Raw genomic sequence first — 15,085 nt, 5'->3', positions numbered from 1 at the left:
TTCTGTAGAATAGCAATATCCTAACTGTTCTCCCTGCTCCACCCTTGCCCCTTGAAATCTAGTCTCAATACAGCAGACCAATAATTCTGTTCAAATGTAAATCTGATTGTGCTACCCTTCTGCTCACAATCCTTCAATGACATCAATGTCCTCACTAACAAGGCTCTATGTGACATGATCTGTACCCCACCACTCACTTCCTACTACTCTCCCTCTTATTCACTACACACCAGCTGCACTGGTTTTCCACCAGTTTTTGGAGTCCACTGAAGCCCATCCCACTGAAGTCTTTTCAAATGCTGGCCTTGCCCCCATTTGTCACATAGGACTCCTCATACTTTAGGCTTTAATTTAAATGTGGTCTCTCCAGACATATGATATCTGGCTATCTTCTTGGTCTGTCCCCCGAACACAGCTTCCTGTTTATTCCTTCATAGTACTTATTCCAATTTGTAATTATTTATTTGTTTGTTTGCTTGTTCATTATTTGCTTTTCCTACCAGACCATAAGAGATGAAGGAGAGCCATATACATTTGTTCACTATAACATCGAAATGGATGTCAGGACAGAATGACTGACCAAACGAAGTCCATCAGCTGCTGCATGCTTTACATCTGTTATTTCTGCTAAGTACAATGCTCAGCTCAGCATGACACCAGGAGGGTGTTATCACTTATTACATAATGTCCACGTACCAGGATGACTCTTTTTTTTTCTTTCTAATTTTTAATTGATTTTTTAGAGAAAGAGGAAGGGAGAGAGAAAAGCATCAACGTGAACATTGGTCGGATGCCTCCTGCACGCCCCGAATAGGGATCGAGACCACAAGCCAGGCATGTTCCATGACCAGGAATTGAACTGGCAACCTTTCGGTGCACGGGACAGCGGCCAACCAACTGAGCCATACCGGCCAGAACAATAGGGTGACTCTTTTAGTGATGAACATGTGCTCTCCTAGCATTTTTAGTATTATTGACCCTGGGGCCAGAAAAGCAGTTCCCGTTCTATGACTTGGGCCTTCTCTTGCCAAGTTACCTTTACTCACGCTAAGAAACTGAATTGGAAGCAGAATAAAATGCTTTCAGCCATGTCTTCATATATTGTGTGGGTATGTATGCATTTGGAAAGCCTTTGTTTACCTTTCTTCTGTCCTCTCATGGACTTCATCAACAATGATATGGGTGACTCCTTGTAGGGCTGTGTCTCCTTCAAGCCTTCTCAGCAGCACTCCTGTGGTGCAGTATAGCAGCCTGGTGGCTGAGGACTGGCATGCAAAAGGGCAGAGAAAGCATTCATGAAGTTTTTGAAAAGGAAACATTTTAACTGGCAAAGACATTGTGAATGGATAGGGATAAAAAATATTGAAAACAATAGCAATTTCATTTAATATGAAACCATACTAAGTGCAGTTTCTTGCTGGTGACAATAAAAGCTTTTCTACTTCATATCAAAATTTTAACTTTAGGCCCTGGCTGGTGTGGCTCAGTGGTTAAAAAAAAAAATCAATGGGAGCCCTAGCCAATTTGGCTCAGTGGATAGAGCGTCAGCCTGTTGGACTGAAGGGTCCCGGGTTCAATTCTGGTCAAGGGCATGTACCTCAGTTGCAGGCTCCTCCCCGGCCTGGGCCCTGGTCAGGGCTCATGCAGGAAGCAACCAATTGATATTTTTTTCACATCGATGTTTCTTCCACTCTAAAAATCAACGGAAAAATATCCTCGGGTGAGGATTAAAAAAAAAAAATCAATGGAAAAATATCCTCAGGTGAGGATTAACAAAAACAACAAAAAAAGTTTAAGTTTAGGATGCATAAAAAGCATTTAGAAAATATTATTAAACATAAAAACAATAGTGAGTGATAAAATCAATTCTGAATTTGTCCATTCCTTATTCAACAAATGGATTAATTCCCTAGATCACTTCTGCCAATAAAGAATAAAAGGTCTTTGCCCTGCCAGCGTGGCTCAGTGATCGAGCTATGAACCAAAAGGTCTTGGTTTGATTCCCGATGAAGGCACATGCCTGGGTTTCAGGCTCAATCCCGAGTATGGGGCGTGCAGGAGGAAGACAATCAATGATTCTCTCTCATCAATATTTCCTTCTCTCTCCCCTCCTCTCCCTTCCTCTCTGAAATCAATAAAGATATATTTAAAAATAACAATAAAAGGTCTTTATAGAGGAAGTTAAGTATACCAATAAAAGTTTTTATACCAAAACATTTCCAAAAGGACTTCTGAAGTATATCCCAAATTTTCTATTAATCTCCAAACACCAAGAATTCTTTATACATGAAAACTAAATTTCTGTTATCAAGGAAGAAGCAGAACATACAAACCTTGACACTCTCCAAGCGGATCTGGTATCCCACAGTCAGACCCACCCTTTCTGCTCGCTCTTTAGCAACACGCTCAGCGACAGAGATGGCAGAGATTCGTCGGGGTTGGGTGCAGATGATGTTAGCCACCTTCTCCGGTGGTCCGTTCAGAGACTCATCCAATATGAACTGTGGAATCTGTGTGGTTTTCCCACATCTGTATGTCAAAACAAGTAAGTTCTAAAATGAGAACTTACAAGTGCCAGTTAACCAAAGAAGCAATCATATGCGACGAGAAAAGACAGAAAGCTAAGTAGAATAAAAGTAGTTCAGCTTCATCTATCTTCTAAACCCATACTGACTTATTACCTATAGCTAATAACTCCTAGAAATTTGCACTCACTAACAGAGCAATCAAAGAATAGTTTAGTATCACTTATATAATTGGGACTATTGACTAGACATTACTAAGGTCTATAAATGACTCTAGGAACATGAACTCTACATATGACTCCTAAAGAAACAGGAGTCTTGGCCTTGCCTTCCTTTTTCCATCTTGGACCCTGTGGAGGTGAGCGGAAGCGCTGCTGCTGAACTTGAGGGGCCTGCGGGGAACAGGATTTTTATGAGGACAAATATGTCTGGAAGGCTGTGGTCCAAGGCCACGTTTGCTGGCTATAAGCGGGGTCTCCAGAACCAGCGGGAACACACAGCTCTTCTTAAAATTGAAGGTGTTTATGCTCGAGATGAAACAGAGTTCTATCTAGGCAAGAGATGTGCTTATGTGTACAAAGCACAGAACAACACGGTGACTCCTGGTGGCAAACCAAACCAAACCAGAGTAATCTGGGGAAAGGTAACTCGGGCTCATGGAAACAGTGGAATGGTTCATGCTAAATTCCAAAGCAACCTTCCTGCTAAGGCTACTCGACCCAGAATCCGTGTAATGCTGTGCCCCTCGAGGATTTAAACTTACTGAAAATAAATAAAATGGATTTGTTTTCCTGTTGGGGGGGGGGGGAGGGAGAAACAGGAGTCTTGTCTAAGATTAGAATACTTTATATTTTTCCCTTTGATGTGTATTGACTTGGCTACAAGTGAACTGAGGTTAAAAAGATAAGAAACTACAAAATACAAAGTTACTACTATATCAGTGAGTCTGGGCACAAATGTAATGATTAAATTGAGAACCCTTAAATAGATAATTAAATTATGCCTGTGACTTGTCCCTGCTAAGTAGTTTTTGATAACATATAGAGAGTGTGAAACAGGAAAAATAATGTGCCCTAAGTTGTTCTTAAAAGAACAAATAAAAGCTCTAAGGAAAGCAGAATAAATTTAGAAGATAAGTTTTCTGGAGCTGTTCTTTACCTTTTAAAATGGGCTTTGTTAAAAGCATTCAGCTAAACCTTTTGCCTTAAAATTACATCACAGCAGAGGTGTACGATGTCCATAAATTCCTAGATGTATTTCCGAGTTTTATGTTTGTTTTGTGTAATTTGGCTCTGCTGGCTACAGATGCTGTAGTATTAATTCCTGTGAAATATTATTTAATATTTGATAGGAATAAGAGCAAATAACACCAACTACTGGCTTTTCAAAAACAGAACTGGCTACAGTAAACAGGGTAATACCATATTTACAGATGAAAGCTGCATTATAAGTAAACTGTATTCTTACCCAGTCATACCACTGATAACAAGTACTTGGTGCTTGCTCAACAATTTAAGAATGGTTTCTCTTTCTTCCCAAGCAGGCAGTGACTGTCTTTCTTGCAGAATTGACTGGAACTGTCTGGAGGTCTAAGAACATAAAAGATAAGTATTAGTTGGGTTACTTTGAACCACCTCTCATAAAGCTCTGAATGTGAAAAACCACAGACCCACCCTTTCTGCTCTTTAACAATTTATTCAGAGAAAGAAACTGCAAATTTGTTGGGGGTGGATACTGATGACTTTAGTCAGAAGGCTGCTCAGAGAATCAGCCAGAATAAGCTGTGGAATCTGTGGTTTCCTCATCGGAATAAACAGAAAGACCTTAGGAGAGAAATAAACCCCTCTTGCTGAGTACTTATTCAGTTCTTCCTGCAGGAGTTTTTACACCAGCACTGTCTAATAGAACTTTCTGGTGTGATGGAAATGTTCTATATTTACACTGTCTGGGATAGTAACCCTGGGCTACATGTGGCTACTGAACACTTTACTGTGGCCAGCGCTACTGAGAAACTGATTTTTTTATTTTATTTTAATGAATTTAAATTTAAATAGCCACACGACTAAAAGCTACCATATTGGACAGCACAGTTCTACACAATATCAGATTTCTACCAAAATCAATAATAGTAAGAGTACTGATTAAAGGGTTCTTTTTGGCCAATTATCACATCTACGCAACTCAGCCTGACATCTAATGGTCAATGCTATATGGTGTTACACATTAACAGTGGATGTGTTTTTGAATAATGCAAGAAATTTATACCAACATATCATTTTCTGCATATAATTTTATCACATAAATTTATCACTTCTAAGCACACTGACCAATTGAACATGCTACTTTTTTGTTCCTATCCTTATGGTGTGATTTTCTATTCATTTTGACATTCTATGGGTATCCTATATAATAAAAGGCTAATATGCAAATCGACCGAACAGTGGGATTACCAATTGCTATGACGCACACTGACCACCAGGGGTCAGACGCTCAATGCAGGAGCTGCCCCCTGGTGGTCAGTGCACTCCCACAGGGGGAGTGCCACTCAGCCAGAAGCCGGCTCACAGTTGGCGAGTGCAGCGGTGGTGGAGGGAGCCTCTCCCGCCTCCGTGGCAACACTAAGGATGTCTGACTGCCAGCTTAGGCCCACTCCCTGCAGAGAGCAGAGAGTGGGCCTAAACTGTCAGTTGGACATCCCCGGAGGGCTCCCGGACTGCGAGAGGGCACAGACCAGGCTGAGGCCCCCCCCTCTCCAGTATATGATTTTTGTGCACCAGGCCTCTGGTTGTACTATATATGGGACAGTTTTATACTGTGTCAAAATCAGAATCACAGAACTTTAGGACTGGAAGGGCCCTTACACAGCATCTCTAATCCAATCCCCAAATTGGTTAAGCCACTCCCCTTTGTCCCACATCCAACTCTGCCTTCACAGTCACTGGCAGGTTCTTTTAAAATAATCTTCATGTGAATGGGGTAAAAACAACACAGGCTTTGGAAACAGAATTAGCTTGAACCTCTATGTTACCGCTTACTAACTATTTGTGTGACTTAGGGGAAGTTATTTATCCTGTGAGCCTTTGAAATGGGTAAAAATTCCCCCTTACCTGTTTCCTTTTCTACAGTGATTCCTCTAATGTAAATCACAGTACAGTATTAATTTTCCTTCCACTCATCAGATTGTCTGTCATAGTACCAAAGCCACGTGATTCTGAGAATACTTGGTATATAGCTGTGTATTTCATTTTCACCAGCCATTGGACTTTCCAAAACTATCTAGATTATGTGCCCAAGTTTGCTGTGGCATGCATAAATTGACCACTCAGTAAAAGAGAACCAGAAGTATACTAGGGAGAGTAGCCAAAGCTTCCCAATTCCTCAATCCCTTCGTCCATACATAAGGGAGACAATGCTAGCCATTCTCTCAGAATACCCTACCTGTTTTATTTGGAACTGCTTGCAGATTTTAGCATTCTCAGCATGTACTGATTTTGCCTGCCAGTCATATCTTTTGGAAATCTTTTTCTTAAGGTTCACATAGCTTTCATTCTCCACTACCACTGGTGCAGGACCTTCATCCTCATCTGTCTCCTCCTCAGGTAATGATTCTTTTTCAACTTGAAGGGGACAAAAGGAAACATTTTCGATATGGAGCCCTTTCTTTATCAAAGGGGGAAAATCATCATCTAACAAAGTAACAACAACAATAAAATCATAAAATAAGAGAAAAAGTTAAAGCATGAATAAAGCAGGTTCATTCATTTCAATACTACTACTTCTACTGCTAAAGAACTTAAAATGCACCCTCAAACAAACTTTACTCAAGTATAAGTGGCTACTGTTAAAAACAAAATTAAGTTAAAAACAAGAGAAAATCATGGCATGGCTAAATGTTAACCCAGTAGACTTTTTACATTCAAGGGATTAACTGAAAGTTTAAACTACTGGCAAATGCACCTAAAATTCTGTGATACAAACAACCTATCAAATGATGAATCAATTAAAAAAATGAGGAATGCTTACATAATGGCCTATTATTCAGCAATGAAAAGGAATGAAGTACTGACAAATGCTACAACATGAATGAACCTTGAAAACATGTTAAGTGAAAGAAGCCAGACACAAAAAGGCATGTATTGTATGATTTCATTTCTATGAAGGGCCCAGAATAGGCAAATCCATAGAGAAAGAATATAGGTTCTTGGTCATCAGGGGTTGGGGGAAAAGAGGAGTGACTAATAATAGGTATGGGGTTTCTTTTTTGGGGTGAGGAAAATGTCCTGGAATTAGACTGTTTATGGTTGCACAACTCTGTGAACATATTAAAAATCATTTGATTGTAAGCTTCAAAAGGGTGAATTTTATGGTATGCAAATTACATCTCAATAAAGCCATAATTTCTAAAAAGTCCACAACCCACAATTTGTCATTTCTTGAGAAATGCATTTGAATCCTGGTGCTAGAAGCTGACATTTGGGAGTGAGTCAAGTGGCGAGGAAACTGGACAACTGTTCGGCACCCATAACTCAGTGCCGCGTTCTCTACTTATTGACGTTTACCTAGGAACTCTTGTGAACAATGAAAATGTATTCCTCTGAAAGAAAGATAGCAACAAATAAGAGAGAACTCTCTGATGAACTGAAGGGATTTACTTGTAGTATAAGAATTGTATAACAAACCTGGATCTGGACAAAGCCAGAAGCCTGTGCAAACATTTCTTTATTTGAGGATTTAGGGATTCATGAAGACAGCCCTACTCCAGTGAATTTTGGCAGTCTAGTGTACTAAGAGCAAGAGAATACGAATAGTAGTATATAAAGAGAGCTATCTCTAAAAACTCAATTGAAAGTAATGCCACAAAGTATCAGAAATAAAAAAGTAAAACCAAATGAATTAAATAAAACAGGTTTGTTGGGAAGATGCTATAAGTTTCTTCCCACCCTCAACTGCTAGAGTAAACTTACAAATCACTTCAAACTTTCAATTCAGGGAGCCTAATCACAGTGACAAAATTGGGCCTTCCAATTACAGTCAGGCCCTAGTTCAGGGGATTCACATTCCTTTTTGCCCTTGGCTGAGGAGAATGACCTGCCTGAGATCCCTGGGAGATCCTAGACTGTCCCTCAGAACCTCTGACTTCTTTAGTCCATCATTCTGAATGCCCCTGCCCCCTGTACCCCAAAATGCACTCCACGTGGTCAATGCCTTACATACCTTCTGGAATTCGACTTGAAACAAAAGAATTATGTGGAATCACTGGTTTACGACAGAAAGGATTAGTTATTCTGATCCCAGAGGATACTGGCAGAAAGTTCACTGGAGGATCACTGTACTTGTGATGGGTATTTGTTAGTAGATTGACTATTTCTGATTCTTCCCCTAAAAGGGTAATCAAAGAATATACAACAGGTTCTGCAGTTTCTGCAAAAGTCAAGGCCTTGCCATAAAGGAACTCAGAAATATGTAAACGACAAGCCAGAGGTAGACTCTCATTGGTGGAATAAAATGCCACCAGGGGAGCTTCATAGGGGTATTTGTGGTCTTTAGAAAATCGAATTTCAAGTTCATATAAAAAAGATTCATCTTCATGAGCATTAAGGTGAGAATCATCTACACTTCTTTCTACTCTTCCAACAATTTGATTTGGGGGCACTTCATGTTTGAATTTGCATTTTGATCCAAATTTACAGTTTCCTTTGAGGTAAAATTTACAGATATCAAGTGAAGTCTCCTGTATATTTTTGGTACTTTCCTTTTGCTTGGATTTGCGGAATTTACTTGTCAAATACTCCAGTTCTAATCCAATGGTCCAAACTCTGTTCTGAATTCTTTCCACGAATTTTTCTCCACAGATTGACTTGAGAGCAAATGCCTCTTCCTGTCGCGGTTCCACACACTCATCCTCACTCATATGTGCAACTGCCTCAGAGATTTTCATCCTCTCTCCAAATGTCTCGGAAAAACACTGGATGAGCAGATATTCTAGTGATGCCCCCACATCTCCGTCACAAACCCTCAGGGCTGCCTGACAGCGTTCAGTGTTGAAACCATACCTGCCAAGTGTGAAACATGACAAAAAAGGAGCAATAAGAATTCATTTAAATACATTTATGTGAAATTATAACTGTATCTATGCAGGGTTTGTATTTTGAAAAAGAGTCCCTGATAATACTAATTCCTCCTTAATCTCTCTAACCCAGTGGTTCTCCACCTTCCTAATGCTGCGACCCTTTAACACAGTTCCTCATGTTGTGGTGATCCCCAACCATAAAATTATTTTCGTTACTACATCATAACTGTAATTTTGCTACTGTTATTAATCGTAATGAAAATATCTGATATGCAGGATGTATTTTCATTGTTACAAATTGAACATAATTAAAGCACAGTGATTAATCACAAAAACAATATGTAATTATATATGTGTTTTCTGATGGTGTTAGGCGACCCCTGTGAAAGGGTTGTTAGACCCCCAAAGGGGTCATGACCCACAGGTTGAGAACCGCTGCTCTAACCTAAAAGAGAATATTCGACATATCACCAACTTCTGGGACGCATACAATAGGATAACAGTCAAAGCAGGGGAGGGTAGTTGGGTTTACGATATGCCTTCTGTTTCCCTTAATTCTCTTCCAACTGGTATGAACGTTGAAAACAATCACCTGGAAAGTTTTTGTACTGCAACTGTTGAGACTATAAGTTCTGGATTATAAGGCTCCACTGGGCCTGAGCCAGCATAATCTGAAGGATCAGCGTCGGGAACAAGGGAAGCTTCTTGTCCAGCCAACCAGTACTGCGCGTCATCACAGTCAGGCTCATCCTCCTCCTCTTCCCCAGAGATGCTTCTTCTGGAAAAGGTAACGTTTTCATATATTACATATTAATTTCTACTTACTTCAAAGAAAAACTTAGCAAGAGTCTAAGCATTTAATTTAGAAAGCCAAAGGACAGAGGATTCTGACCACTATTCAGTCACTGATTTAATCTTTTATTCACCTATTAATTTATATCTTCGCAATTAACATTTATCAGGCATTTACTGAATGCCAGATACTATGTTTATGTACTACCTCTTTCAAAATCTTCCCAATAACCCAACGAGATACTATTGGAATCTCCATTTTTCAGATGATCAACTAAAATTTAGAAAGGATTAGTAACTGCCAAAGGTTATACAGGTAAGAGCAACTAGAGACTTTAACCACATCAGTAACCCCAGAGCCTGCATTCTTTACTGTATGTCTTGGCTATCCTCTCTTTTTTATCGTTCATAAAAACCACCTCTAATTTTTTGCTTTGCTGCATAACCACTTTCCCTAAATCTAAGATAGATATGAGATTTGTAGATAGGATGGAAATTGAGCTGCTCATGACTGACCATTCATTAATTCTGGCAAGTGGAAAAAATTAACTACTGCAATGAAAAAGCAAAATAGTCAAAAGAGTAGAAGTTGTTTCTCTTAAGCAGATGGACATGAGTAGTATAAATCTTAAGACTTTATTGGATCAACTCATTATTTGTTCCTAGAACAATACTTCTACTTGTTCACGATAAGGTCTTATTTGGAAAGTTGTCAATAAAGCAATTATTGAATTCATATTAGCATTGTCCTAGGGGGGCGAAAAAAAAGAAAAGGCAATCTGTACTAGTGCTCACAGATACTGCAAAAACAGATTCACTCTAAAACTGTTGCTGAATACTTTTATTCTTGCATTTCTCTTAGTTCACTTTCAACTAGTTAGTCACAACAGGATCAGTATTGATACAGTATTCTAAGGACACACAGGATCTTCACTGTATGTGAAAATGCCAATGCATCTTCCTTACTATCGTAATTTATTCAAATAAAATAATTTACTCAGATCCAGCATCCGCATCTTGTTCTTGCAGGTCTCGGAGAAGAGCTTTCACTTTCTCTTGATTCTCAGAAGTCATATGGAGAGTCTGTAAGGGCACTTTGGCTTTGGGCTTCCATTTGGGGCGTGTGTCTCCTTTTCTTACGTTACTGTTGCTATGTCTGCAAAGGACACAATAACAAAATTACACATTTACCTGTAATCAGAATTTTTACACTCCCCTGTGAGTCCCCAAATATATATAACATGAACTAGATTGTCAAGTATCTTACAAAAGATGACAAGGAATAGGAAGAGGTCCTCTGTTTCCTACAATCTCTACTAGACTTCATTATGTTGGAACTGCTGGAAAAAACAATGATCAGATTCTTAATCATTAAAACTAGTTCACTAATTCAAGAACACTCTGGAAAAAGCAATGCTATCATGGAGTTCTCTGCACTGGAGAACTTTTGAAAGAAATATGCTACACAAAGTGTTTATTGTATTCTATGTTAGGTAGCCAATCTGAAAGTAATCAAGAGTTCCATTTAGTTGTCAATACTCATGAGTTAATACTTGGCCTACTTTTGAAATATTTACCTAAATTATCATTATTTCCTGATTATAAAAAATAATCACTGTAGAAAAGTAAAGAACAAAAAAGAAAACAGAGGTTATCCTAATTAACATTATCTTTTTCATATACATCTTTTAAAAATTGTACAGCATATACAATTTTTTATAATTTGCTTTATTTCCTTATTAAATTTAAGCTGACATGTCCCTAAAATTAAATATTCTCCTACAAGAAACATCAATCAGAAAGAATATATGCATCCCCATGTTCATAGCAGCACAATTTACAATAGCTAAGATTTGGAAACAGCCTAAGTGCCCACCAGCAGAGTGGATTAGAAAACTGTGGCACATCTACACAATAGAATATAACGCTGCTGTGAAAAAGAAGGAATTCTGCCCTAACCAGTTTGGCTCAGTGGATAGAGCTTTGGCCTGCAGACTGAATGGTCTCAGGTTCGATTCCGGCCAAGGGCATGTACCTTGGTTGCAGGCACATCCCCGGTAGGGGGTGTGCAGGAGGCAGCTGGTCGATGTTTCTCTCTCATCGATGTTTCTAACTCTCTATCCCTCTCCCTTCCTCTCTGTAAAAAATCAATAAAATATATTTAAAGAAAAAAAAAACAAACCAAAAAAATTAAAAAAAAAGAAAGGAATTTTTACCATTTGCAACAGCATGAATCGATACGAAGAGCATTATGCTAAGCAAAATAAGCCAGTCAGAGAAAGATAAATATCATATGATCTCACTCATTTGTGGAATATAATGACAACATAAACTGATGAACATAAATAGAACCAGAGACATAGAAACATCGCAGACTGCCCAACCTATGAGGGAAGGTGGGTGGTGGGAGGTAAGGGAATAAGAGGTCAACCAAAGGACTTGTATGCATGCATATGAGCATAAACAATGGACACAGACAGTAGGGGGGGTGAGGCATGTGCTGGGGGGTGGGAGCCCCCGGGGAGAGGTCAATGGGGGAAAAAGGAGACTCATGTAAAACTTTAAACAATAAAGAATTTAAATAAAAAAAAATTCTCCTACAACATAATTTTAAGTGATTACTTATATAGATCTACTAGAATTTATTTCACCAACCTTCATTGTTGGAATTTTAATTTTTAATATTTAAATCATAAGTTCTAAGGTTTAACTTTATTCACTAAATTTCTTTTCTTTTTTTAGAGGGGTGGGCATGTTTCATTATACATTTTCACAAATCTAGGGAAGTGGAAGAAACGTTCTCTGTATTTATTTATATATTTTTTAAAAAATATATTTTATTGATTTTTCACAGAGAGGAAGGGAAAGGGATAGAGAGTTAGAAACATCGATGAGAGAGAAACATCGATGAGCTGCCTCCTGCACACCCCCAACTGGGGATGTGACTGCAACCAAGGTACATGCCCTTGACTGGAATCGAACCTGGGACCTTTCAGTCCGCAGGCCGACGCTCTATCCACTGAGCCAAACCGGTTAGGGCCATTCTCTGTATTTAAATGCAACATAGTACGGAGGCTTTGAAAAGAACCACGGGGGAAGCAAAGGAGAAAGCAGAGTTGAATGTGGTTTTTAACTACTAAGTTGCAATCTCAGAAACGAAATGCTACCTCAAATCCATAATTTCCACTAACATTTTGTTTTGAAAAATTTTAAACCTACAAAGATACTAGTAAACACCTTTTATCTAGCTTCACCGGTTCTTAACACTGTCCATATAGATATGCACACAGCTCCACTTGGAGAGTACCTCCCAGCCCATCTTCCAGGTTCTAATCCATGCTCCCTGTAGTCTATTCTCCAGAGTGAGTCAGGGCTACTGAGTGTGACTGCACAGACTGTACACTGTGCAAAGACTCCTGGCAGGGGTGGGAGATGGGTGAGGGAGGAGGGAAAAGCAAGAGTTAAAATCCAATCCATGCTGTACTCACCAAATCATGCACCCTGAGGCTACAACGGCCCAAAGAAAGGGCACCATTTTCTAATTCACACAAAGGCATATACTGAATAGTAGCAACTCTGATCAGAGTGATTAATGTCACACACCCTTGCCTTAAACCCTGCAATGACTTCCCATCTTACTCAAAGCAAAAGCCAGAGTCCTCATAATGGCCCATAAGGTCCTACAAAGTGGAGCCTTTCAGACCTAACTGCCTATCACTCTCCTTTTTACCCATTCACTGTAGCCACTGGCTTCCCTGCCATTTCCTAAAGCTTCCACGCATACTCCTGGCTTAGGGACTTGGCAATTGCTGTTCCCTCTGCCTTGAATGCTCTCCCCTCAGCTAGTATCACAGCTCACTCCTTCATTTCCTTCTTGTCCCTGCTCAAATGACACATTATTAGAGAAGCTTTCTCTGATCACTGTAAATAAAATAGCAACTACTGAAAATATCAGCAATCTATTTTGGTATTTTCTGTCACTTCTATCCTTCATTTTTCTCCATAGCATATACCACCTGAAACAGTACATATTTGTTTATGGTTTTTATACCTCAAATCTCCTTCTATAAGACAAGGATAATATTTTAATATTTTACTCATTGCTGTAATTCTAGTCCCTGAACAGTACCTGGTACATAGTAGGCACTGTTAATATTTGCTGCCTGAATGGACATCTAAGACTGCAAGAACCTGTGATATCTGTTTTCAAAAAGAATGGCGCTGCACTGGACTCAGAAATTGGGCTCTTAAGTCAAAAGCGACGGTGAAAACATAGTTTAAATTACTTTGGAAAAGTCCTTAAAATGGTGTCAAGCTTGAGACTGCTACATTATTTCTCAATATGTCCAAAATGACAATTTGAATACCAGATGAAGTATTTGGTTGTATTAGGCACTATGTGTGAAAAACCTATTCTTAAACCCTAACATCAATACTCAGTACATCAGAGGCTTAAACTCCAACAAGTACTTGCAACTGAGACTGACTGAGGGAATAGCAGATTCTTCTCCATTTCTTGCTCACTATGGGACTCAGATTCATTTAGTGGCTAGTTTAAACTACTTAAATGCTGTTTTCCTTTTTTTCCTGAATGCATGTAGCTGAATTCATTTAAGTTAAAAGCATGTATGATACAGTTAAACTCTAGCACTCATCTATATTCCTTCTAATGATATTTAGTTGAGAGTTATTCTCAGAAGAGTGTGTGTGTGTGTGTATGTATGTATGTAGCTTTAAAGAAATCCCTCCATCTCTAAGAATTCCCATCGAAAGCTCATAGTGCAGTTTGAGAGACAATTACAATTTTACATACATATTGTACAGTATGCAGTAATACATCTTTACTTTCATTAAATATTCATTAGAGTTATCAGAATTTATTCATTACTTAAAAGTTGACTATGAGAGAAGCCCGGATATCGTTAGCTATCAGGTGAAGCACCGGTGAAGATTTGGTCAATCTGGTTGGGAAACAGATCATTCATCAATGAGAAAGACAGAGTCCAACCAGGTCACATACTGGAACCTTCAAACTATACAGCCTAAGAAATACTTAAAATAATTTTCATTACTTTTCCCATTTCCAATATTCTCATAACATTGGTTACAATAATGATATTACACTCAATTCACAGCATCATGTGGAAGTTCAAGTTCATTTCACATTTTGAACTTCCAAAAAGGAAAAGCTGTTATTTGCCATCATACATTCAGATTATATTATAAAGAGGGGGACTGCAAAGTTTTAAAATAAGAGGAACAACTAACTTGAGCAGAATTACTTGACTTTTCTTCCTCCTTCTCTGAGCAACTATTGTCCCATATATTAGGAATTGACACCGTTTCCATCTTTGAACATTCAGAGAGCATAATACCTGGCTGAGGACCTTGATTCACTGAAGATACAAAAGTCATCGCCATCATCCCAAGTTCTACTTGAGGCCTTTCTATTGCCACCACTGCCGCCGCCACCGTGAGATTTACTAGCGTTACTCCTGCCTCCTCTTCCTCCTCTAGAAGACCCTTTCCCACTTCCTTTGCCTGGCTTGCCTTTTCTTCTTACTGAAGAACTCATTTTCACCTGCAAGAGAAAAAAGGAACACAGACCTCATGACACCAGACAAGTATAATAATTCTTTGTTTTCAAACTTATGGATATAGCCTATTTTTTAAAGCAGATCTGGAAACACTGCTTTTA

The 15,085-nt window shown here is 38.9% G+C and overlaps 2 protein-coding genes across 7 annotated transcripts in view; one reads left to right on the top strand and one right to left on the bottom strand.

Moving 5' to 3' along the window:
• Window positions 1-15,085, bottom strand: part of DHX57 (DExH-box helicase 57) — a 49,635-nt gene that overhangs the window by 32,738 nt on the left and 1,812 nt on the right. For 5 of the 6 annotated variants that reach the window (XR_004971876.1, XM_036334787.1, XM_036334790.1 and 2 more), the window contains exons 2-9: window positions 14,763-14,968; window positions 10,385-10,543; window positions 9,188-9,373; window positions 7,740-8,578; window positions 5,964-6,142; window positions 3,993-4,114; window positions 2,334-2,529; window positions 1,141-1,265 (exon numbers count right to left, since the gene is read on the bottom strand). Coding sequence is in view for 5 of the 6 variants with exons in the window: in XM_036334787.1 (XP_036190680.1) it covers window positions 1,141-1,265; window positions 2,334-2,529; window positions 3,993-4,114; window positions 5,964-6,142; window positions 7,740-8,578; window positions 9,188-9,373; window positions 10,385-10,543; window positions 14,763-14,962 (2,006 nt within the window). In the remaining variant the exon portion in view is untranslated. Of the gene's footprint in view, window positions 1-1,140; window positions 1,266-2,333; window positions 2,530-3,992; window positions 4,115-5,963; window positions 6,143-7,739; window positions 8,579-9,187; window positions 9,374-10,384; window positions 10,544-10,654; window positions 10,728-14,762; window positions 14,969-15,085 lie in introns of those variants that run through there. The other variant, XM_036334791.1, reaches the window with a different exon arrangement.
• On the top strand, window positions 2,950-3,282 carry LOC118669082 (60S ribosomal protein L35a-like). Its single transcript, XM_036334793.1, has one exon. It carries the CDS (start codon window positions 2,950-2,952, stop codon window positions 3,280-3,282), a length of 333 nt encoding a protein of 110 aa, XP_036190686.1.

The sequence above is a fragment of the Myotis myotis genome, unplaced genomic scaffold (genome assembly GCF_014108235.1).
Source record: "Myotis myotis isolate mMyoMyo1 unplaced genomic scaffold, mMyoMyo1.p scaffold_m19_p_14, whole genome shotgun sequence".
Taxonomy (NCBI): Eukaryota; Metazoa; Chordata; class Mammalia; order Chiroptera; family Vespertilionidae; genus Myotis; species Myotis myotis.
Note: the sequence above shows the minus strand (reverse complement) of the source record. Positions and strands in the feature narration are given on the sequence as shown.

Bases quoted from the DNA above. Each gene is read 5' to 3' on its own strand.
- LOC118669082 (XM_036334793.1), top strand. From the start codon at position 2,950: ATGTCTGGAAGGCTGTGGTCCAAGGCCACGTTTGCTGGCTATAAGCGG.